General features: G+C 46.0%; 1 protein-coding gene across 1 annotated transcript; it reads right to left on the minus strand.

Moving 5' to 3' along the window:
- Nucleotides 1–1,962: 1,962 nt before the first annotated feature.
- RP9 (RP9 pre-mRNA splicing factor) lies at nt 1,963–25,005 on the minus strand. The gene is made up of 6 exons (XM_080929885.1): nt 24,756–25,005; nt 15,201–15,231; nt 13,903–14,032; nt 6,795–6,886; nt 3,093–3,154; nt 1,963–2,400 (listed from the first exon to the last, which is right to left on the minus strand). The coding sequence occupies exons 1-6, from the start codon at nt 24,881–24,883 to the stop codon at nt 2,202–2,204; spliced, it is 642 nt and encodes a 213-aa protein (XP_080786011.1). The 5' UTR covers nt 24,884–25,005; the 3' UTR covers nt 1,963–2,201.
- Between the last annotated feature and the right edge of the window lie 268 nt (nt 25,006–25,273).

Here is a 25,273-nt window from a genome sequence, read left to right on the forward strand (position 1 = left end):
CAGCTTACTGCTTAGACTAATACTTCCCTTAGATTTATTTCCTGCCTTTTTCTGAGTTAGTACCTCTCTGAAGGTCTTAGGACTCCTGGCCATAAGATCAGTAAGTACAACGCAAACACACATTGTTACGGGAAACTCTAGTCTGTAAATAAGGATGGGATGTAAATCTGCACATTTTCTTTCTTTCTTTTTGGCTTTTTAAGACAGGGCTTCTCTGGGCAACCCTAGCTGTCCTGGTTACTCTGTAACAGCTCACTCTGTAGACCAGGTTGCTTTACTTTTTGAGACAAGATCTCAGTTGGCAGCCAGGCTTGGTCTCCAACTTAGATTTTTGCTTACACCTCTTCCTTCTAGGTGCCGGGACTACAGCTGTATACCACCACGGTCAGCTTTTTGTTTTTGTTTTATAGAATGGAATCTAATTAAGGGGGTGGCAGGCTGGGTGGTAACAGTAGTGCCAGCCAAGCCTACACTACAAGGCAGCAAGTACTCAGTACTATGAGGGTCGTCCTTTTCAGACTGTTAATTTTAAAAAGCCAAGAAGATGACAGTTATCATGTAAGAGCATTTGTACGTGAACAGCCCTAGGGCTGGAGAAACAGTTTAGTCTGTAAGAGCTTGTCTTGCAAGCGTCAGGAGTCATGTTGGAAAGCCAAGCATAGTGTTATGGATTTGTAATTTCAGTCTAGCCAAGCGGGGGCAGGAGCATCCCTGAGCGAGAAATCTAAGAATAACATCTGAGGTTGTCCTCTGGTATGCACACACACCACACACACACCCACTCCCATGTCCTATATACACTGGCATAGTGGCAAATGCTTTTAATCTTAGCACTTGGGAAGCAGAGGCAGGTCAATGTATATGACTTTAAAGACAGCCTGTCTACATATTCAGGTCTAAGCCAGACAGAGCTATACAGTCAGACCCTGTCTCAAAATGAAACAAAACATCCTATACACCATACGAGATCTTTTCTTTGAAAATAAAGGTCTTGCTACTTAGCTTGGGCCATCCACGAACTCGGCAATCTTTCTGTTCACTATCAGTCTCTTTCAGAGCTGGAATTGGAGACGTGTGTGGGGCAATTGGCAGTGAGGGGACCCTGGTTCTCCGTTGAGGTAAGTGAAGCCCTGGGACCCTAAGGGAAGACGGCAGGAGCTTCCAAGTCTCCTAGGAGATCTGGCCCTCCTCATGCAGCTACAGCCTTTGCCCCCACCCTGAGTGGTGTTGGTCACCCCCCAAGTCCCTCCCCCACAGGTGGAGGCTCAAGACAGAAGCAGGACCACAACCCCAAATATGTAAAGTATTCTCAAGCCCTCAGTCCAAGCCAATAGGAAGCATGTGTCAGACTCTTGAACCATCTCAAAACTATATATGAGGCCTGTTTGAAATTAAAGGTGTGCAGAAATCACTCCATCATCTGAGAGCTTCTGTCATAAGAGCTGTAACACAGCCGCCTGGGAAGAGACCTGCTCTCCTGAAGCTCCCCTGCACCCGACCTGGAGTCTCCTGCTAGTTCAGCTTGTCCTGCAGAGCATCTGGAGACAGAGGTGGGACAGCATCAGCAGCAGAGGTGGAACTGTTTTCCTCCTCCCTGCCCTGAGCTCTCTCCCCTCCTCCTCCCTGCCCTGAGCTCTCTCCCCTCCTCCTCCCTGCCCTGAGCTCTCTTCCCTTCCCCTGAACCCACACATCTAGCTGAACCCAGCAGCAGAGGTGGTGGAAGCCATTCCCCTTCCCTGACCAGAGATCTCTGTGTGGAGCCTCTGGAACACAGTCCCACACATGTGCACACACTTAGATCTACACGAGGTATTTCTGAAAAACTGCAAAGCAAACTGGTAAGCCAACTGGAATTGGGGTGAAAAAAAGGAGTATTTATCGTTTAGACTAGTCTGTATTAATAATGACTTCATTTAAAAAATAAAACATGAACTTTTATTATTCCAAACCAGAGAAGGGTGAAACCTTAAGTTCATGGAAAATGAGTTACCACACCATGGAGGGCAAACACTGTGGCAGTGCCCTAAAGGCTGCTTCTGAGTCTTTGCATCACCTCCCACTGCAGGACGCCTAAAGTAATCACAGACACAAGTGACCACCAGGGGACGGTGAGAGCCCACAGCTGGGCCAGGTGTCCAGTCTCTTGCTCTCTTGGCTCGGTCCTTTGGCCTGTGGGTGGTCTGAGGATGCTACGTCAGCTGTCACTCGGAGTCTGAGCTCTCACTAGACTTGGAAGCCTTGTGCTTCCGTTTCTTCTTCTTTTTCTTCTCCTTCTTCCGTTTCTTGTGCTTTTCTTTTTTCTTCTTTTTCTTGCGTTTCTCTTTGCCTCCTGAGGAGCTGGAGCTGCTCTCATCTTCATCTGAGGTGGAGTCCTCCAGTAACTGCTTTAACTGCTGGATCCTAAACAAACCCACCAGAACAACATTTCACTGAAGCAGCAGTGAGAAGGGGATTGTGAGATGCTAAGACAACCCTTTTCATTGTCCTAAAGTCTGTGCTTGCTCCCCAGGCTCTCATGACTCCTAGCAAATGCTTACCTACTGAGCCCACTGTTCATAGGAATGCAGACAATACAGTCAATTGGAAAACAAACCTATTTTTTGTGAAGGGTTCTCATGTATTCCAGGCTAGCCTCAACTCATACCCAGGGAATAATGACCTTGAACTTCTAGTCCTCCAACCGCACCTCCTAGTGATGGTGGTACAGGAGTGCATCATAGTATCTGGTCTATGCAATGCCAGGGATCAAACCCAACCCAAGGCTTCATACATGCTACCAACTGGACCACACCCCTTCCTTAATTCTGTCTAAAAACAAAATTAACAAAATCTTAGACTTTTAATGACACTGAAGCTAGTCTGAGTCCCAGAGTCAGCCATGCAAGGTATGGTGACATACGGGTCACCTCAGCATTCCAGAGAGTGAGGTCAGCTTAGCCTACATGTGGAGACACTGGACACTGTAGCCACTCACACACACACACACACACACACACACACACACACACACACACACAAGCACAATGTGATTGTCTACAACTCAAGGCATGCCCATTGCTTAATTAGGGAACTGTAGTAGAAGCTGGCCTCACCTTACATCCTTTTCATGTCTTTTATTCTCTCGAATGATGTCATACATGGGATCTTCATGTGCCTAAAGGGTTACAGAGGATTGCAGTTTGGTTAGTTACCATGGACTGCTTATTATGTAAAAATTAAACCTACGTATGGAAGCTAGTATCTGATGTAGAGTTTTTTGTTGCTTTAAATTCGAGACTCTTTATTTAGCCTGGACTGCCTTCAAACTGGCTATGGAGCTCAGACTGGCCTTGAAGATTTGATCTTCGCTTCTTAGCCTCCTGAGTACCGAGGTCACAGCTTCTTGTAGCTTGATGACAGATCTATCAGCATCTATAGTTCTTTTCTCTCCAGATAAGACCCACTGACCTCTATCTGTATCTCTATCCATCAGGCTAGCTTTGAACTTGCTAAGGCGCGCAGATGACTTTGAAGGCTCAACCCTCCAGCTTCCACCCCTGCAGGACTGGATCACCACTGCATCCAGCTTATCTCAGAAAGGCCTCAGTTTGCTATCCAGGATGGCCTCATACTTTGTCAGAATCCACCACACTTACCTTACAGTGCATTTTAATCCTTTTAAAGGTCTATAGCAATAATAATAGTTGTCATTATTTGGGTTTTTGGAGGTAGAGTCTCACTGTGTAGACCAAGCTGTCCCCTAACTCATGGCCATCCTGCTTCAGCCTTCTGAATATTGAGATCAGAGCTGTGTGGCACCATATTCAGACTGTATTACTATAAATACATTAAGGTTACAAAACACCTCTCCAACTAGAATACACAGGACATAACCGAATATTCCATGCTCGATTTTATAGGAGGGGTTGGAAAGATGGTCAGTGGGTAAGAGGACCCTGTGCTTCCAGAGGACACAGTTTCTATTCTCAGCATCTACATGACAGCGCCCAACCTTCTGCAGCTCCAGTCCCAGGGCATCTATCTGATGCTCTCTTCTGGCCTCCTCATTTGGTGCAAATATGCATACAAAACACACACATAAAATTAAAAACATCTAAAGCCTTTAAAGAATGACCTGTAAGTTATGGCAATTCTGCTTCTCCTGGGTGCTAGGATTACAGGCCTGGGACACCACCTTTGAGGCTGGTAAGCACATAGGTTACTTTAGAAACACGGGACACCCTTGGTTTTGGGCTATACATTTGCCAGCCTATACACATGCCCTGCTCTAAAAAATGAAGCAGGTTCCTCTCCCCCTTATGACCTCCCAGCACACATAGATTCAGTCTAATGTCCAGCCTTAAATGTAGAGAGCCAGTTGGGCCCAGAAAGGCTTTGGGTTCATGTGTGATAAGGACTTTTTTGCTAGGACAGGGATTTTCTATGTAGCCCTGGCAGTCCTGGAAGTCATTTTGTAGGCCAGGCTGGTTTTGAATTCAGAGAGAGACACCCGCCTCTGTCTCCTGAGTGCTGGGATTAAAAACACACAGGGATCTTTTAGCGAGAATCCTTACTGTCTTATGCCTGTGCACATGTGTGATATGATTAAATTATTGGATTAAGGGAAGGGACAAGCCGACTAAAAGCAAAATGGTTATATAACTCAATCTACCAAAGAAAACAGACAACCACTCTATTCCTGTAGTAACCAAACCCGTGTCCTTCAGACCTCATAAAAAGAAACAACAGGCAAGAATAGGGGACTCTTCTGTCCCTTGACTCATATGCCTTTTTGTTTTTTTGGCTTTTTTGTTTGTTTGTGGCAAGGTCTTATTATGTAGCCCTAGCAGGGCATGGGATTTTCCATGTAGACCAGAATGAACAAGGACTCAAGAGCTCTCCTGCCTCTGCCTGTTGGCTGCTGAGATTAAAGGTGTGCTACCATGCCTAGCCCTCCTGTGTCAATCTTGCCAGTATGTTCTTTCATAATCTGTTCTGTTGCTTTGGTTTGAATGACACATTCTTGTTCTTTGCAAAACAGCATCTTAGTTTTTATTTAAGTAATATACACATGTATGCCATATATAAGTGGGGGCCCATGGAGGCCAGAAGAGGGTATCAGATCCCCTGAACTGGAGTTACAGAAGATGTGCGCTGCCTGGTGTGGTTCTGAGAGCAGAACAAATCCTCTGGAAGGACAAGTGCCTTTAACCACTGAGCAGTCTCTGTCACCACATTACTCTGTGTGTGTGTGTGTGTGTGTGTGTGTGTGTGTGTGTACATGCTTGTCTGCAACTGTGTGCTTATGGGGTCAGAGGACAACTTTCAGAAGTCTTTTTCCTTCTGCCATTTGGGGCTCAAAACCAAGCCAGCAGGCTTGACAGCAAATGCCTCTACTCACTGAGCCCAACATTCATTCTTAAACAAGATGCTAAGAATACAAAAACAGGGGCCAACAGGATGGCTCAGTGGTTAAAGACACTTGCCAACAAGACTGACCACCTGAATTTGATCCCTAAGGCCCATGTAGTAGGCAAGAACTGACTCTCTAAAGTTGTTTCAGCACCACATGAGTGCTGTGGCCAAGTCACACTCATATACATACCAATATTAAGAAAAATTGGGGAAAAAAAAGAAAGATCCCGGAAAACACCCAACCCAGAACCCACTATTGGCAGCTGCACTAGCATTGAAAGATCTAAGTGCTTACAAACCAGTCTCATAAAGCACCGAGGACCATGCTTGTCTGGGCTGTATAAAGCCCTGAATTTGCTCCTCACCATTGTAGAAACTAAACATGGTGGTGGCATACATCCATAATCTCAGTTTCTTGGAGGTGAGGCAGGGACATCCTCAACTACAGAACCTGACCTTCTGTTCAAACAAAGCAAGTTGCAGAGCAAGGGTGGGCAGGGTTGTAAGCAGAGGACAGGAGAGTGAACAGTAAGACACAGGTCTTACTAACACTTCTGAGTGCTGGACTGCACGAGGCACCACACTGGTCCTGTTGGCCCCATTTTAGATACACTAATAACCTTAGCACACTCACACAGATCCTGTCTTTCTGGGTGTCACTGGATGTGAATGCATACCCCTGAGAGGTGACTCTCGAGCATACAGCAAGGACATGGTAGAGCTCTCCTGTGTCGTCTTAGTAAATACACACTTCCAGCTCAAAAGACACATCTCAGTTTCATGGGCCTGGAGAAAATCCCTCACCCGAGTAATAAAATGTGAAGTGATATATAGTAAATTACAAAGAAGGCTGAGTGCATGAGGCTGGCTTTGAGAAAATGAACCCTGCTCCTAAGGTAAGGATATCTGTCTGTCTTTTCCTGCGGTGCTGAGGCTCAGCTCACATCTGGAACCGGCTCAGTCTGAGACAAGAGCTCGCTAAGTTGCTCAGGTTAGTCTCAGTTGTCACATCTCACACTGCTGACCTGCTAAACGGAGAACATTTTTAATTGTAGTCTTTTTCTTTTTTTCTGAGACAGGGCCTCATATAGGCCAGGCTGGCCTCAAGTTCTCTGTAGGCAAAGCTGACTTTGAACTCACCATCTTTCTCCTGTACCCCACAAGTGGTGGCATTACAGGACGCACCATCGTGCTTACTGACATGGAGAGGGGCTCTGTACATGCTAGACAAGCACTCTAGCAGAGGAGCCACACGTCCAGCCCCAGTTAGCTTTGTCTGTCACACGATGTGTATCTGTCAGGTGCGTTGGCACCTGACAGCCTTGCTGGAGGCACCTAGACCACCAGGCTAACATTTACTATCTGTGCTGTGAACAGTGACAGAGCAGGTTTTTACTTACAACTCGGAACTGTTCTAACTTCTGGTTGCCTTTGATAAAGAAAGGGCATTCTTTGTCGCCTGTTCGATGGCCATACCGTTTGCAACGCCAACCTAAAACCACAAAAAACAAAAAACAACTCCATAAGATGATATGGCCTCATCTCATTGAGATAATGCTTCAGTAGATTTCAGTTGTTCATTCAGCTCCAATTCTAAATTACACAGGATTAATGGGTGAAACCGTGAAGGTCCCAGAAAGCAATGAGGGTCACCTGTTTCCTTCTATTCATCTTTGAATCTTGTCAGGTTAGGAGTAAATGTTCCATCATCAAATATCATAAAGCAATGCATTGCAAAAGTATCATAAAACTGGAATTTACTCAGTGTATCTCACTACCTTTTACAGAAACAGTCTTGACATGTGTGGCCCACAACCACCTTCAACTCCAAGTCCAGGGGATCCAATGCTCTCATTTGGCCTCCATGGGCTGCTGCATGCATGTGGTAAACATGAACTCATGCAAGCACACACACATACACATGAAAATAAATAAAAAGAGTAATCGACTCTTCTTAATTATTTGTGAAATGGCTCTGATTCTGAGGGCAAGGAGTCTAGGTTACTGAGAGAGAACGGTTCAGTGTGCTCAAGGCTACGGCAAAGATTTCCAGCTGCTCAACAACAGTATCTTCTTGGGTTAAGGAAACCATGTACAAAGTCACACACACACACACACACACACACACACACACACACACACACACACACACACACCAGGCACAGCTTGAATTTCTAGACTTAAGTAAAACTTGCCTCTGAAGCCCTAGGACTTAAAGGGCATTCTTCTGTTCCATTGAAGGACTAGACTTAAAATTCATGGAGATTGCCCTCTTCTCACTTGGAGTGCTTGGATTAAAGGCTTGTACCACAACTAACCTGACCTTGTTTTAAAAAAATACATATTTAAAATATGCATATATGTATCTGAGAATGCATCTGCACACGTGAGTGCACTGCCCAAAGAGGCCAGATAAGAGGACGGCATTCTCTGGCATCAATGGGAGGAGAGGCCTTTGGTCCAGCAAAGGCTCATTTTCCCAGTGTAGGGGAACGCCAAAGCATTGAGGTGGGAGAGGGTAGTTGGGAGAGGGAGCACCTTCATGGAGGCAATGGGAGGGGGAGGGGAATGGAATTGGGGGAAAGAGGATAACATCTAAAATGTAAATACAGAGAATATCAAATAAAATTAAAAAGAAGAAGAAGAAGAAGAAGAAGAAGAAGAAGAAGAAGAAAAAGAAGAAGAAGAAGAAGAAGAAGAAGAAGAAGAAGAAGAAGAAAAAGAAGAAGAAGAAGAAGAAGAAGAAGAAGGAAGTGTAAGCCCAATAAACCTTTTCCTCTTGAGAAAAAAAAAGGCCAGATAATGATGTAAGATGCCCTGGAACCGGAGTTTTGGGTGGCTGTGAGCACTGAAGTACGGTCCTCTGCAAGAACACTATGCATTCTCAACTGTGGAGCCGCTTCTCAAGCTTGAACCTCATGGTTAAGCAAAGCATTCTCTTAAATGTTGGAGCATTAGAACTATACATCATAACATGAAAAAGTTATGTTTTATTTTTTGTGGCTCTGCCTGTCCTGGAACTATTTAGACCAGTCTGGTCTAGAGCTCAGAGAGCTGCATGCCTCTGCCTACCAGAGGGACTAAAGGTGCCTCACTTTACCTGGCTGAAGAGACTTGTACTGAGAAGTAGCAGAAGGCCCTGAGGACCTGATATAGTAAACACATGTAAACACGTTTCAAGTCAACAGTCAAGCATACAATTCAAAGCACTGAATATGGCCTTGTCATGTGGTGTGGCAGCCCTTGCTGTGTGACACAGCAAGGGTGGGGTCCCAGTTGTCCCCACATCTTTTCACTCCATCCAGATTGAAGCAAATCAGGGCTGCCTGGGGACAGTGAGCCAAGTGACAGTTATATTTAGGTGTTGACCAAAGAGACTGCTGGAAAGAACCTGTCTTGGTCCATGCCAGCAGCTACAGAAAGCATGTTGTAAGGGATTGGGAGTCCTCTGTGGCACCTGCATGTGACTGTGGGACTGCATGACTCATGTCAAGGCCACACTGCCCTCTGCCTTATTCCCTTCAGAAACAGTTCACCACAAACTTGCTGTCTGGGCTGGCCAGCATGCTCTCGGGATCGCTGTCTCTACCCTCTGAAGCTACGATCCAGGCATCTTTATCTTTGGCTTGGGTGTTGAGGATTCTTTAAGGATGACTGAACTGCTTTTACCCTCATGCTAGTTTACAGGAGACACACCTAAGCCTAGGACTGGGAGGATATGGCAGGTCTACTCAGTTCCAGGCCAGCAATTGCTGTGGCAAGGGATCCTGTCTCAATCTCTCCTCCAACACGTAAGACAGTATCACAAAACAATAATAACAACAACCCCTCTCCCACAAAACAAAAGGATCCTTGTAATTCCAGGTGTAGTCCACAGCAGACGTGAGAACAGTACTATTAGTAGTGCAGACTCTGAGGAGTAACCTGAGTGCAGACCTGCTAGCGGCAGGAAGGGACTAAAGAGTGGGGATCCATTTAATAAGGATTTAATAGACTCACAGGTACCCCAAGATGGGCCAGGAGATAAACGTCATAACTCTGTTCTTTCTTTTCTTGTTTATATATAGTTTGGTGCCCTCAGGGTCAGAAGAAAGCACTCTAGCCTCTGAATTGAATTACAGGTTGTTGTGAGCTAACATATGGGTGCTGAGACCCAATCCCAGGTCCTCTGCAAGGGGAACAAAGTGCTTTCAATTGCTGAACCATCTCTATGGCCCCAATCTGTGTTTTCTTAAAAGTAATGAAAAGTTTTAGGCCAGGAAGTCTGTCTTGCAAGCAGGCAAACAACTTAGGGGTTACAAAGACGGCTCATCAGTTAAGAGCAGGTATCGCCTTGGCTCCTGCACGCTGGGCAGCTCAACTACCTCTGGCCAGTCGAGGGTCTGCAGTCACAGGCCCATCCCTCACCACCACACTAGTACAGAGTAAAAAATAAAACAAATCTTTAAGAATCTTCTAAACAGGTAATGAATACAGTAGCAAACATGCCCTAAACCTCTTTCTTCAGATCTTTACAAATTAGTTACAGGTTTTCCATTTTGAGAAAAAAAAAAAATTAATCAAAAATTAGCCCACCCATAAGCCAGCCCTATCTTGTAAGTTTATATTAATGCTATGGTTGTACTGCCTGCATATGTGGACCACGTATACGTACATAATGTAGACCAGAAGCAAGAACTGGATCCTCTGGAACTTGAGTTATAAACTTTGGAGCCACCATGTGAGTGCTAGGAACCCAAGTCTGCCCTTTGTGAGGGCATCAGTACTCTTGCCTGCTGACCTCTCCAGTCCCATCTGGGTTCAGGTCTTCTAGTCCCCTGCCTAGTAAACTTAGCCATCTTTCCTTTCCTGCAGCAGGTAGAATTTTTGTTTCTACGAAGCCTCACAAACACTCCAGGAAGTGTAAGCCCCAGCTGGTGTTCCCTCTCAGGTCCCTTCATTTCTGCTTCCATCTTAAACACTGAGCAGCCATTAAAGCCTGTGAAGTTGGGCTTCATCCAAAGGGAAAGGCATAGCATCACCAGCATCAGAACAGGAAGTCCAGAGCACGTGCTGCCACACTGTGCTGCTGAGTAGCTTGGTTTAGGTCATGGGACACCCTTTCACACAGAAACAGCCTTTCTGAGTCACCTGCCTTTTCTTCCTGTCTCTTTGTGCAACACTGAGTGCCTGCTTCCAACACCTCGGTCTAGGGAAACCCACCCAGCCCTGCTGAGAAGTGTGGGCCACTCTCAGTGTTCTTAGATCCTCCACAGTCTTGAAAACCTGCAGAATGAGGTCTGAGCTCCTTAAAATATATACCCATACAGTACTGTCATTTGATTGTCTCACAGATTCCTGGTAAAGCCACACCTCTAAGTTGGTGTCTTTACTGGTCTAGGCACACTGTTCACTCTATAGGAAAGACAACCTTTCAGAATATTAGCTGCAAATAACGGCTTAACACCCAGCCCAGGCTTTAAGTCAATGTGACACAAACTAGTCATTGTGGAAAAGGGAACCTCAGTGGAGAAACACCTCTTTCAGATTGCCAGTGTTTTCTTGATTACTAATTGATATAGGAGATCCCAGCTCAATGTGGGTGGTGCCCCCTTCTGGGCTGGGCAGATGGTCCTAGATATAAGAAAAAAGCAGGCTGGGCAAGTGCACAGGAGAGCAGGCCAGTAAGTGGCATTTCTTCATAGCCTTGTTATCAGCTCCAACCTTTAGGTTCCTACCCTGTTTGAGTTCCTGCCTTGATTTCTCTCAGTGGACTGTGACTTGTGATATAAAAGACAAATACTAAACACTTTCCTCTCCAAGCAAGCTAAGACACATCCTTAGGCTGCTTATCAGCCGGGCAAATAAGGAGCCAGTCAAACACTTAAAAAACACCGGGGACTCAAACACTCAAGAGGCTCTGGCTACACAGAGCTCTGCACATGCCTGGGATGTGCAGATGCACTGGGAGGACATTAGAAATCCAATTCTCTTTCTCCTTTGTGACCCGAGGCTTGGGAAGATAGAGCCCAGTGTGGAGACAGACATTTGTGGGCTGTTAGCTACTCAGGAGCAAGACCTGACCAGAAGAGGAGAGCAAGCTGAAGCAGAGATCTAAACCATGTCAACTCTGAGGAGACAGCACACACACACACACACACACACACACACCACACACACACACACACACACCACACACACACACACCACACACACACCACACCACACACACACCACACACACCACACCACACACCACACCACACACACCACACCACACACACACACACACCACACACACACACACCACACACACACACCACACCACACACACACACACACACACACACACACACACACACACACACACTCCCTGATAAATGTAGGTTTCTTGGATTAATGTGGTTGTATTTGCTGACTATAGCTAACTGAGCCACACACTTCAGAAAAAACAGACTTTCAGAGTTGCTCCTGGAAAGTTACTGATGGTGCAAGTGGTGTCTAAGAAAAAATTGTGTAATACACACAGAGTACAAATGTCACACCAACTGGTCAGACCCTCCAAAGCAGAGTCAGAATTCTTTGTCATGAGATCATCAACTGAAAATAAGAAGAAAATTGGTTTGATTTCCAGTTTTCACACGGGCTCTGTGGATCTTCTGACTTCCAAGGGTGCCAACCATGCATGTGGTATACATGCATTCATACAGGCAAAGAAACAAACAAAAAAAAAAACCCAAAAAACCAAAAACAAAACAAAAAAAACCCACATGTAAAAAGACAAACATGACTACATCTTCATGGTGGTACAGGTTTAACATACCAACATTCTATGGGACACCAAGGCAGGAGGATTAAGAATCCAAAGTCAGCCTGAGGCCAGATATAGAGACACACTTCTTTTGTTGTTTTTGGTTTTTGGTTTTTAAGACAGGGTCTCCCTGTGCAGCCCTGGCTGTCTGGGAACTTGTTCTGTGATAAGGCTGGCCTTTAACTCAGAGACCTGTCTGCCTCTGCTTCCATCACTGCCCAGCAAGGTATGCACCTGTGACCCGAGCACTGAGAGGCAGATGTCTAAACATGAATTCAAGGGCAGTCTTGGCTAAATAGTAAGACCTAGTCTTAAAAAAAAAAAAGCTGGGGCTGGAGAAATGGCTCAGCCCTTACTGCTCTCCCAGAGGTCATGAGTTCAAATCCAAGCAACCACATGGTGGCTCACAGCCATCTGTAATGAGATCTGATGCCCTCTTCTGGTGTCTGACGACACTACAGTGTATGTAAAGCAAATAAATACTAAAAAAACCAAAACCAAACAAAAAATCCAAAACCCCAAAGCCACACTGGCCAGTGGTGGCTTACACCTTTAATCCCAGCACTTGAAAGGCACTATGAGTTCAAGGACAGCCAGGCCAGAGCTACATAGAGAAACCCTGTCTCAAAACAAAACAAAAAAACAAAAACATCACCAACACCCACGCACACAAGGCAAAGAAAACCCCCTAAAACAACAAAACCAAGGGGATAAACGAACAAAAACCAAATACAAGAAGCCCAGCCTGGGCTGTGGAGACTCTTGGTTTCAAGACTGAACAAAATGCAACCTGACAAACAATCCTGTGAGATGCTGTAATGTGTACATGACAACTGCCCTGGAGGCAGGTGGGACACAGCACAGGTCACAGCACCTGTCCAAAGCCAGTGCGTCCCTTATTCCTGTGGCATCTGTTGATGTGGTACCACTTCCCTGCTGTGGCTAAGGAAGGATCACTGGACTCCAAGTCAAAAGCCTTGGAGTCTGGTCAGCCATGCAGCTCAGCCCACAACAGCATCTGCCCTGGAACTCATGTGGTAGGGAAGAGAACCAACTCCCACAGGCTCTCCTCTCACCTCCACATGTGTACCATGGAAACTACATATACAACAGATATATACCCCGTAATTAGTAATAATAAATACAACTTTGGGGACTGGTGAAGCACTCATCTGGGATGGAAAATGTCCTAGAGTTGATCAGTTGATCTCTGTAGCAGCACAGACACAGACCAACAGATAGACAGACAGACAGACAGGAGTGCACATGCACACCCACACACACCTGTGAAGAGAACAAGCTAAGTAGAAGAGGAGTGTACTGTGAAGTATGGCATACAACCTGTGTATCCAGAGGAATGCTGTAGTTTGGATTTGATTTGTCCCGTGGTTTCAGTGTTGAAAGCCTTGTCCACAGTGTAGCAGTGTAGGGTAGAGGACCTTTAAGATGTGGCACTTAGCGCTTAGTGGCAGGTTTCAGTCATGGGGACCAAATCCTCACGCATGCCAGGTCTGGAGTGACTATGATTATCTCAGTCGCTCCCTACAAGTGCTCCCGTTGGCTTCTCCATCATGTATGATACAAGCGGGGAACAGTGGCCAGAATGCTGATGCTGCAGCTATCAGACTGTGGGCCAAATAAACCTGTTCACGAGTTATCCACCCTCTGTATCTTGTTTAGTAGAAGACAGAGTGCCAGAGACATCACCCACACACTCACATTGCATAACTTTGACCTCTCTCCCCAGTGGCATCCAAAGTCCTTTAGTTGGAGCGTGAGCCAGAAACTCCCTGGCATGTTCATTGCCGGGCACGTCAGGTATACAGTCTTCTGGCTTCGTCTCATCCTCCTGCACGAAGATAACAGTGTGTGAACAACAGGACAAAACCAGAACCAAAAGAACAGGAAAAAAAAACCAAAAACCAAACTCAACAAACTGAAACCAAAACAGGACTCAGTCCTTGCTTCCTGCTTGCAAGGCTACTGCTGTTGGGCTTCCTCTCACTCTGTGACAAGGCCCACCCTAAGAGCATCCCCAGGAAGTGCACATGGCCCACCCTAAGAGCATCCCCAGGAAGTGCAGAGGCAAAGCATCAGTGAGACAAGTACCCAGAGAAACAGCTCAGCCTCTACTGCAGGAAAGTCACCATGAAGCACAAGCAGGAATTACTGTGACCGCCACGCACTAACATTAAATATATCAAAAAGGGTTCATTTTCTTTCAGTCTGTGAACGAAGGAAAGGCAGTCTAGAACACTAGATAAAGGCTGTCACATGAAAACAGCTCAAAAGACACCTGGGGAGAAATCGAGCTCTTCCCAGGATGCAGGTGGAGTGGGGCAGCCTCACAGTCTGTCACACCTTTTCTCTTAAGGGTCACTGTGTCCTCTTGTGGGAATGTTCACCATTCACCAGTGTCTAACTGTGTTTACAACTGGAGTGTGTCTTTACTTTCTGATATTTAAAACATTTCTTTTACTGAAAGTCTTTTGGGCTTTGCCTCCTTCTGCGTCCCCTCCTACTGAAACACCCAGATTCTGTTGCTAGGCTACAGGGGTCCCTGCTCTGCCCTACATGATTATACTACTTCCTTGGGACAGGGAATGATAGCAAATTACATTTCTAGGAAGACATAGCCTTTGTGACAAAGTTCAAAATTAGGGTTCACCTGGTATCTGTAGGAGAAAAAACAATGTTTTCAATGGTTCTCAACCTGTGGGGTAGTGACTCCCCCGGGTTTGAATGACCCTTTCACAGGGGTCAGCTAAGACCACTAGAAAACACATACTTCATGATTTACAACAGTAACAAAGTCACACTTATGAAGCAGCAATGAAAACAATTCTATGGTTGGAAGTTACAGCATGAGGAACTGTGTTAAAGGGTCACAGCATTAGAAAGGTTGAGAATCACTGATACAAGGAGTTTGGGAAAAAAAAATCACATGATTTTTCTCCTAATACATCACTAAGCTTACAAGTATATTTAATAGAAGAGCCAAACATACAGCTGCTTACCTTTATAAACCCAGGCGGAGGTTTCTCGTAACTAGAAAATGAAACACAAAAAGCCATCTTCATCAAACAGATCAACAGAAACACAGGGCAAAGCAGAGGCTTGTTGCAGATCAGAACCAACCTCCTCAGTCGTCCCCTGCCATACCCAGCTGTGTCAGACACTAGCCACAGCCCCAGGGTACCCACAGTATGTACTCCAGAGGAAGAACGGTGTCAAACAACACTCAGGTGCCTTAAGATCCCTATGAACTCCACAGAGTGATGCAGATACAAGCACAAGGATGTACGTTTTCTTTGTTCTGACTCTCTGTGCATTCCCTAAGGGCGCTCCAGATTTCCCCTTTCCTGCTCTGAAATGTAGAAATAACTTGGTACAGGAACGGCATAGGTTGCTTTCTGTTGCTGTCACCAACACCATGACCAAACGTGACTTAGGAAAGGGTTTATGTCAGCTTATAGGTTAGGTTATCACTGATTGAAGCTAAGGCAGGAAACGAAGCAGAGACCATGGCTTGTTCTCTTTGGCTTGCTCGGACTAACTCAGCAAGGCCAATAGCAATCTGGGCCATTTGTCTAGATGGAATAGGCAGCCATCCACTACTGAGCTCAACAGCCTCGGGCATCAGGACTGAAAGGAACTTGCTAGTAAAGCACACGAACCCCAAATCCATCACTGAGCTACAAGTGTTGAACAAACAACATATGGCCAATTATAACAAGGTCCAAATGCATGAATAAGATGTATCTGAACACTGTAAAGGGTTGTGATGCAATCACAGATTTTGTATTTGTTATTAGCAAAAAGTGTTCTATAAAGGTGTATTGAATAGATGTTTTTGTAAGTTTAAAGTGAGGTGATCGGTATTTATTACCAGGGCAAATAAATTCATACATTCAAAAAGATACTACACCTCAAAGTATTGTTCAAGTACTAAGTAAAAGAGATTAAGAAAGTAAAATAAAATTGTTTCTACTGTGACCATTAACAAAATCTAGGCTGGCTAAGTATGGTGATGTGCACCTTTAATCTCAGTACTTAGGAGATAGAGGCAGTTGAACCACTGGGTTCTAGACCAACCAGGACTACATGGTGAGAGCCTGTATCAAAAAAAGAAAATAAAAAATGAGACTGGAGGCCGAAGATGTGGGCTCCTAAGTGGAAAAATATTAGCCTATCATGTGCAAGGTTTTGATTCCCAGTACTGAGAAACAAATCAAGAACGCTCCACCCCAAACACCAAACCTGGATTTGGATAGAGGTATAGTTTGTTGGTATAACCTGGGCCTGGGTTCTTTGGCTGTAGACTGGATCTCCAGGACTAATGTTAAAAGGGAAAATATAAAAACCTGCTTTTAAAAAAGACATTTATATCTCTAGTTCATTTTGTTATTGTTTGAGACATGGCCTTATTCTATAGCCCAGGCTGGACTTGAACTCACGACAATCTTTCTGCCTCAGTCTCCTGAGTGCTGAACACCATACAGGTGTAGTAAACTTGTGTAGTTAGTTCTTAAAACATTTAAAAACAGTCATTAAGATCTGCTTTTGTACCCTGAGGTCTTGCTATAATATCACTAAACATGTACCAAGTTGTTCTGAGGAATAAAACAGCCAGACTAGGTGGGAAGGAAAAACATCTGAGATGGACTCAGAACTCATTCATAAGTACATGGGTGGATGTTTTCTGCGATAGAGTTTCTCTCCATGCACCAAGCCGGCTTCACAGTCACTATTTCTCTGTCTCAATCTTCTGAGTGCCGGATTAGAGTCAGGAGTCTTTGGGGTCAATTCACTAACTAACTAATCTTTACTCTGTGAAGTACTTTGAATTACTTTTCAAAAATTAGCATGTATGTCTGGGCACTACATGTATGCTTGGTGCCTGTAGAGGTCAGAGTGGGGCATCAGCTCTGGTCCACAGGGCTGTGAGCTGCTATGTGGTGCTGGAAACTGAACCTGAGTCCTCTATCCTGTCTCTGTAGCCTCACTGTAAACTATGCCCTGACTGTTCGGTAGGTTTACTTGAAGCATTGATTTGATTAAGTATACTCCATTCTACAGAACGGTTGCTGCAGCTGCCTCCAAGAAACGACAGAGACAAGATGCCTGTTTGGTAGCCCATGAGAAGCCTGAAGAATGGGCAGCAGATTCAGGTGCCTTCAGTAGTCTATGGTCAAAGGCAGAGAAGTGGTGTGGGGACAGCTGAGAACTGAGGGGACACATCAGGATGAGCAAAGGAGACATCTGTAAGAATCCACTGTGATGGGGTGGAGCAATGGCTCAGTGGTTTAGAGCACTGACTGCTCTTCCAGAGGTCCTGAGTTCAATTCCCAGCAACCACATGGTGGCTCACAACCATCTGTAATGAGATCTGATGCCCTCTTCTGGTGTGTCTGAAGACAGCTACAGTGTACTCATATATAATAAGTAAATAAATCTTTTTTTTAAAAAAGAATCCACTGTGATGTTTCCCATTCAACATGGCTGACTTCCACATACACATCTGTCTTCCTCCCAGAACATTTAAAATGATAGTAAGAAAATAATGAAGTCAAGATTCCTGAGTCCAAACAACAATCCTGACTTGACAAATGTGGGGAATGGCAAGAAGAGACTTCTTTAGAGGAAGCCAAGGTCTTCAGAAGGTAGTCTGGACACCAGAGGCTGAAGCTTTTTTTCCTCACAGCCAGGAAATTGCCTGTGCTACACTTCAGCTTGGTTCTCAGTCTGGTTCATTCTACCCCAGATTACTCACAGCCAAATACACAGTCAACTTCAGGTAGAGGACTGAAGATGTTTGCAGAGAACTCTGCAAACCTGGAACGGCCTCTCTTTGCCGACACTAAGTTTCATGCTGAAGCTGCTAGTCAACAAATGAAAGCTGGGCATAGGGACACATGACTAACTCCAGGTGGGCTGTGAGCTTGAGGCCAGTCAAGGCCACATAGAGAGTTCCCGGACATTGGGGCTGCCTTAAGTAGTTGTTTGGTCTGTTGTAATCCCAAAGTAGGTTCTAATACCTGCAAAAGAATGACTCAAAAGCAGGACAGATGAACTTGACAGGGAGAGAGAGGAGAGGGAGGAGAGGGAGACAGAGAGGGGCAAGCAGCAAGTGTTGGGAGCCGCACCCTACATCCCCCATTACAAGATGGCGCCGACATCCGGTGAACGCCAAGTAGTAAACAAGTCAGTGCGCATGTGCTGGGTAACTTTCCACTTCTTGGGCTCTGCCTTCCCCGTGGCGTCATATGGTCTGATGAGCGGCAGCCATCCGAGGCAGGACACGTCCGAGGCGAGGACTGATACCCTATATAAGGGGATGGTTTTGGGCCTTCAGGGTCTCTGCCCTGTAAGCTTACACTCTCCCTCTCAAGATGCATTAAAGCTTTGCTGCAGAAGGATCCTGTGTGTGCCGCGTTCTTGCTGGTGAGACGTTAGCGTGGGACAAGCAAGGTTCCTTCATTTATGTCCTTTTTATGTGGATGGCCACCAGAAGATGGCCCAGACTTCCAGTGGGCATTCCCACTTCAAATGACCTGATTAAAAAAATCTTTCACAATGACTAGCTTACAAATAAACGAGACTCGGACTAAGGTTATTTAAAAAAAAGAAAAGAAAGAAATCTCTCACAACTGTGCCCAGCTGCTTGGTATTTAGTTGATCCCAGATGCAGTTGAGGTGACAACCAACGTTAGCATCACAAGCCCACCCCTTGTCAACTTGACATCAATCACATTTCATCACAGCAGGTTCAGTGTTTAGAGAAAAACAATGTCCAGGCCAGGATTCCACCTGACATGACTTAACCATGCCGAGGGCAGCCACAGTGCACTATGTGTTTACAGTAGGTGGCAGCACTCCGAGGAATGCTTAGTCTTACACTCTTAACTCACATGTGATAGTAACTGCTGGTATTATCCCAATCAATGCACATGATGAGGAAATAAAAAAAATATAGCTTAACATAAGTGCATATAGGTACAAACATGTTCTTAACAAAATAGTACCGAAAAGCTCTAGTCAATATAAACCTAGTTTCTGCAACTGGTCACATGGCCTTCGCTGATACTTATATCTACTTTCCTCTGCTATCCAGCCCATATTTCCTCCACCCTTAGCAAGCACTTCAGCAGGTCTTGGCTCTTTTCCTGGAGGAGGGACCCAAACTTTCATCCCTGATGGGTCTGAGTCCTTTGTCATCCTGCTGTAGTTCCCCATTGACTTTAATCACAGGACATGGCAGTACTAAAAGACGCTCTAAGGGGTCTCCTGCACTCCAGACATAATCCCTCTTACCTCCATTGTGGAGAAGCAATCCAATTTCCCCAAGGTAATCAGGATCTATCATCCCTTCTAACACTGTTATTCCTTTCTTAGCCTGTTGGCTTAAGGGCATCAGAAGACAAAAATGACCAGGGGAAACATTTGAGCTTCGAGTTCAGTGGAATGTTTGTTGTGGCTCCAGGCAGGAGCACCCCCAGCCCCCAAACTTTTAGGCTAGCAGATTTTAAGATGTCAGATCAGGAAGCAAAGCCTTCCCAGGAGGTCACTAGGGTAGCAGTGAGTTAGAGACCCTGCCACATACTAGACTGACTCAATACACCACCCTCTGGAGAGCTCGACCAGGGCAGCTGCTTCAAGATGGTGGGAACATAGTCAAATGAGCTCACTGTGACTCTTCTCTGGCCACAAAATTGGGTTCTTGGTCAGAAGCAATGCTGTGTTCAATACTATGAAAGTGGATAAAGCACTCTGTAAGCCCACAGATGGTAGTTTTGGCAGAAGTATTATATGCAAGAACAAATATCTGTCCCAGTAAGAAAAAAATGTTGGCCTTTCCATTTGGACCATTGGAAGTGGTCCAAAGCAACCAGGTTACTGGCTAGTCATCCCAGGGAACAGTGCCATATTTGGGACTCACTCTTGGCCTCTGCTACTGACAGCAGATATAGCCAGGTCAGCCTTGGTGAGTGGAAATCCATGTTGTCAGGCCCACTCATAACCTCTGCCTCTGCCTCATGGCTCTTGATTCATGAGCCCATTGGCCAAGGACAGGTTAAGAGTGAAGAACCATCAGTAAAATAGTCCCTAGTTTTCTCTTCCTCAGTCAGTCATAGAGCACACCCCATGAGCCTACAGGTTCATGCTTGGGTGTAGAAGGCACTGTAATGGAATTAGAAACCATAGGCATTTGGGCAACTTCATGTAAATTGCTTGTGCCTTTAGGACCTGCTTGGGCCTGAGCATATATATAGCACTTCCATTAGATAATGGACTGTTGCTGTGGTTCTACTTTGTGGCTAGTGGGTAAGATAATACCCAGCACATGATGGGTAAGCTCAGTTACTCGGTAACTTGGTGCCATATTGTCAAATGTTCAGTTAATAATAATTCCCAGTAGCAGGCCAAGGGCTGTCTCTAAGGGAGAATAGCTGTCTGCAGATGATAAAGTATTAATCCTAAATCTCAAGTCTCTTCTATGATACAGGGGCCTGCCAAAGGCTCCAAACAACACCGCATCTGCCACTGACATCTCAAATACTATAAGGTCTGTTGATCATATGTTCCAAGTGGTGGAGCAGCCTGCACAGCAGTCTGGACCTGTTGAAGAGCATTCTCCCGTTCCAGGCCTCACACAAAGCTAGCAGGTTTCTAAGTCACCTGGTCTATGGGTCAGAGTAACACACCCAAGCAAGGAGTGTGTTCTCCAGAATTCAAATAGGCCCACTAATGGTTGTGCTACTTTCTTGGTGGTGGGAGGGAAGGTAAAGTAAACTTATCGTTTACTTTAGAAGTATCCTCGTATGCTCTACACTGCTAGACTCCTAAAAATTCACAGTAGAGGGCCCTTGAATTTCAGTTGGATTTATTTCCTATTCTCTGATGCAACAATTCCACAGGGGTTGCTACCTCCTGTCCCTTGGTTCAATCAGCACAACGCCATCCACATAGGGGGCCAGTGTGAAGTTTTGTGGAAGAGATGTATGGTCAAGATCTCTTTGACTAAGTTGTGACACAGGCCTAGAGAGTTAATGTGCTCTTGATGTAAAACAGAATGGTATACTGCTGGCCTTGCCAGCTGGAAGCAAATTGTTTGTAGCAGTCCTTATGGACAGGTGTTGAGAAAAGGCATTTGCTATATCAGTAACTGCATACTATGTGCCAGGAGATCTGCTCAAGTAAGGGCACCACATATAGTACCGAAGCTGCAATACAAGCTATTGCTTGACTAGTTTTTGATAGTCAGCTGTCAATTTACTACAATCCACCTGTCTTCTGCACAAACAGACAGAAGTTGTGGTGGCAACACGATCCCTGCCATCTTTCAAGTCCTTACTAGTTGGCATTAATTTCTGAAATTCCACTTGGGGTACTATATTGTCTTTGTTCACTATTTTCCCTGGAAGAGGCAACTCCAATGATTTATATTAGGTTTTTCCAATCATAATAACCCTTACTCCATAAGTCTGGGTACCTACGTAGAAATTTTGCCAACTTGCAAGTATATCTATCCTAATTAAATGTTCTTGAACTGGAAAAATACAAGATGAGATTGGAGACCCATTATGAGTTGGACTTTAGCCAAAACTTCATTAATTACTGGTTCCATTTAACTAGTGGGTTACAGTGCTTTTTGGGGGGTCTCCTGTTGTCTTACTTAGGGTTTTACTGCTGTGAACAGACACCATGACCAAGGCAAGTCTTATCAAGCTGGAAGCATGGCAGCATCCAGGCAGGCATGGTGCAGGAGGAGCTGAGAGTTTACATCTTCATCTGAAGGCTGCTAGTGAAGACTCACTTCCAGGAAGCTAGGATGAGGGTCTTAAGCCCACACCCACAGTGACACACCTACTGCAACAGGCCACACTTTCTAATAGTGCCACTCCCTGGGCCAAGCATATACAAACCACCACACCTGGAATCTCACTCAATCTAGAACGGAAAGTCTGTTTGCTTTCCTCCATTATATACTTAACCCTTGTAAAAGGCTCTCTGGGACAGGATGAGAGAAATGCTAACTTAGGGGAGCCTTGCCATTCCTTTCACTCAAGTTACTCTGGGTCTGCAAACTGGTTCAAGTCTGAAAACTGGTTCTTGGGGTGAGAATCCCTCTTGCTACAATCCAAAGTAGCCTACTTCTCATTTGGGAATTCCACTTATACTGACCAAACAAAAAAATAGTAAGTTTCTTATCTATTTCATTCCTGGAAACACATGACTGATGAGCCAGTACCAAAGGCCAATAGGAGTCATGCCACCATGATGTTCACTTTACAGGTGATGTCCTTTACAGGCCAGGCCACTGTGGACACTGCTCTGTCTGTGCTGCCCAGTATGATAACCACAGTCACCGTGCCTTTGATGGCTTAGTGCTGCCACTTGGCCTCTGCCCCTCCTGGACCTCGTTAAGTCAATCACACTGAACCCAGCTCAGTGGGCAGCAGCATCTCCAACCCTGAGGTCTGCCACAAGGAAAAAGGCGATGACAAGTGTCTTCAAATGTGCTGGTGCCCCTGACTGTTTTGTCTCCTGGCCTTCACATTGGAGGAGTAGGCTTTACACAGTGTAACCTAAGCCAAGGGGCATCAGGTGCTCCAGCCCTTCTTCAGTGATCAAACTATTAACACCTTTTAAGAAAACTGTACAATCTTCCATATTGAGCCTAGAATCTCCGCTACTGGGCTGTCAGCAAACTCATGCTGACAGTTTTATGTTCTTTCCAGCATTATCCCATCTCCTTACAATCCATCCCCACACATAATCCCCAAGCTGCTGCTCCGGTGGATCAGCAAACTCATTCAGTTCTTTAGAGACACAGCATACTCCTCATGGCCTACACTCTCTTTTTAGGAGCCTGCTTTTAATCTGGAAACGGGTCTGGAGACAACTCCCAGTGGGTCCTGAAGGACATCAGTATCTAGTCTTCAAGGACAGCCACTGCTGTCTGGCAGACATTGAAGGATCAACTCCTTTAGGCGAATGCGGACAGGGTAAATCTACAGTGGGAACAGGGCATGGATACATTCTCCGATAGGAGGGGAGAGAGACTCTGAGGCAACAATGTCTTCAGCCTCAGCAGGGATCTGTTACATCTCCATGCCGAGTACAGGACCCAGTCCTTACCAATTGGTGCCCTAACTCTAGGCTGACCCTGTCAGAGGCTGGAACTGGAATCTCTGCTGAATTCAGCTGAGAGAGAGAGAGAGAGAGAGAGAGAGAGAGAGAGAGAGAGAGAGAGAGAGAGAGAGAGAGATGGCTTGGCGGTAAAGAGCACTGGCTGCTCTTACAGAGGCCCAGAGTTCAATTCCCAGCAACCACGTGGTGGCTCAGAACCAGCTGTAATGGGATCTGATGCCCTCTTCTGCTGTGTCTGACGGCAGCTATAATGTACGCATATATAAAATAATTTTAAAAATGTTCAATTAGAAGTCAGGATAGAATTCTCAACAATTACATTGCACTCTGTGTACTTATGCATGGTGACAGTGTGGTCAAAGCTTCAGCAATTATAAAATCAAAATATAAAGCCACTGGAAAATGTTCCACATCCTTCAGCATTCAGATATCTATCTAGCTAAGATTAAATTATATGTGTGCAAATAAACAAGTAATCTATCTCATTAGTATTCAAACTTGCTTTGGTCTTTAGTAAATGGTAAAACTACATGTATAAGAACTGTTTTAAACACATTTATTTCCTTATGACTTACTATCAGTAAATGTTTGATTTGAATCCCTTATTTTATATACTCATATGCCTGCAGTAGTGTGAAAATTTCTTAGGTGAAGGAGGTCACCTGTAGAGAAATTTTAAGAGGCCCTGCTTTATTTCTAATGCCGGAGGCTCACAAGGCCTTGTCTTAAGAAACGAACAAGATACACGGGGTTGTGGAGGATAGAAGAGGGAAAGCTCAACAGTGACAACCATCATTGAGAAAAAAAAAAGTAACATACAGTATGCCAGTGATGTGTCATGCATAAATAAAATGATCAAGTCTGAAAGCAAGGCAGAGGGCACTCGAGGTAATACACACACACACACACACACACACACACACACACTCACGAATAAACGCGAGGTAATACACACACACACACACACACACACACACAGGAATAAACCTCTCTTACAGTATCCCGTCCTCACCACACTCCCTGGTTCTGACTGTTATCCGGGTTTAGTCTGTGGACAGGAGGCCCGCCACCTTCCCTCACCTACAAGCGACTCTACACTACAGGCGTCGCAGGTCACCGGGCTCCACCCTCGGGCCCGGCTGCAGGGCTCAAGCGTCTCCCACGTCTCCCACGGTTTCTACCCCAGGTTCCCGCGGGTGCCGTCGGTGGCAGAGGACCGGAGGCTGGCGTCGTACGACGGACGCCCATGGGCTCCGAGCTCGGCCTCGGGACTGCCATCGCCACGGTCGCCGAGGCGGGGACAGTGGCCGGCCTCCCTCCCGCGTACTTCAGCCGCCCTGGCGCGGAGGGAGCCCGGGGCTCGCCAGGCCGCGACGCGCACCCGTCGGCTGCGGCCCGCACCCGCCCCGCCGACTCACAAGGACTCCAGGTGCTTGAGCTGCTGCAGCTGCTGCGCGTCGTGCCGCCGCCGTTTCTGCTCCCGCCGCCGCTGCAGCTCGTGCTCCGGCGGCTCCCGCGGCCGCCGAGACCCGGCCCCGGACGACATCGCGGCCCAAGGCGGGCTTAGGAGGTGGACAGACACCTCTTAAGCCCCGCAGCGTAACCCGCCAACGTCCCACCGGCCCGCACCGCCCGGAACGCGCGGCCAGGCCCCGGTGGCTCCCGAGGCCTGCGGGAACCTAAGCTGAGAGGGGCGGGGCGAGGGCGGGGCGAGGGCGGGGCCCGAGGGCTTCCGGGGGCTCCAAGTCGCCAACAGGCCACACCCACTTCTGGGGCTCGCTCCTTGCTTTTTAATTTTTTTTTTTTAAATATTGTTGAGGTTTTAAGTATTTGTGGGTGGGCAAGGCGTCAAAGGTCTTCAATAGTAGCATTCATGAGGCAGAAACAGACGGGCCTGTGAGTACAAGGCCAGCCTAGTCCAGTCAGGGATACACAG

Source organism: Micromys minutus (assembly GCF_963924665.1).
Source record: "Micromys minutus genome assembly, chromosome: 16".
NCBI lineage: Eukaryota > Metazoa > Chordata > Mammalia > Rodentia > Muridae > Micromys > Micromys minutus.

Bases quoted from the DNA above. Each gene is read 5' to 3' on its own strand.
- RP9 (XM_080929885.1), bottom strand. From the start codon at position 24,883: ATGTCGTCCGGGGCCGGGTCTCGGCGGCCGCGGGAGCCGCCGGAGCAC. The intron at 6,887-13,902 runs GTGAGTGTGTGG...TTGTGGTTTTAG, and splicing joins AGAGGTCAAAGTTATGCAAT to GTTGGCGTTGCAAACGGTAT. The intron at 2,401-3,092 runs GTGAGGCCAGCT...GGGTTTGTTTAG, and splicing joins AGACATGAAAAGGATGTAAG to GATCCAGCAGTTAAAGCAGT.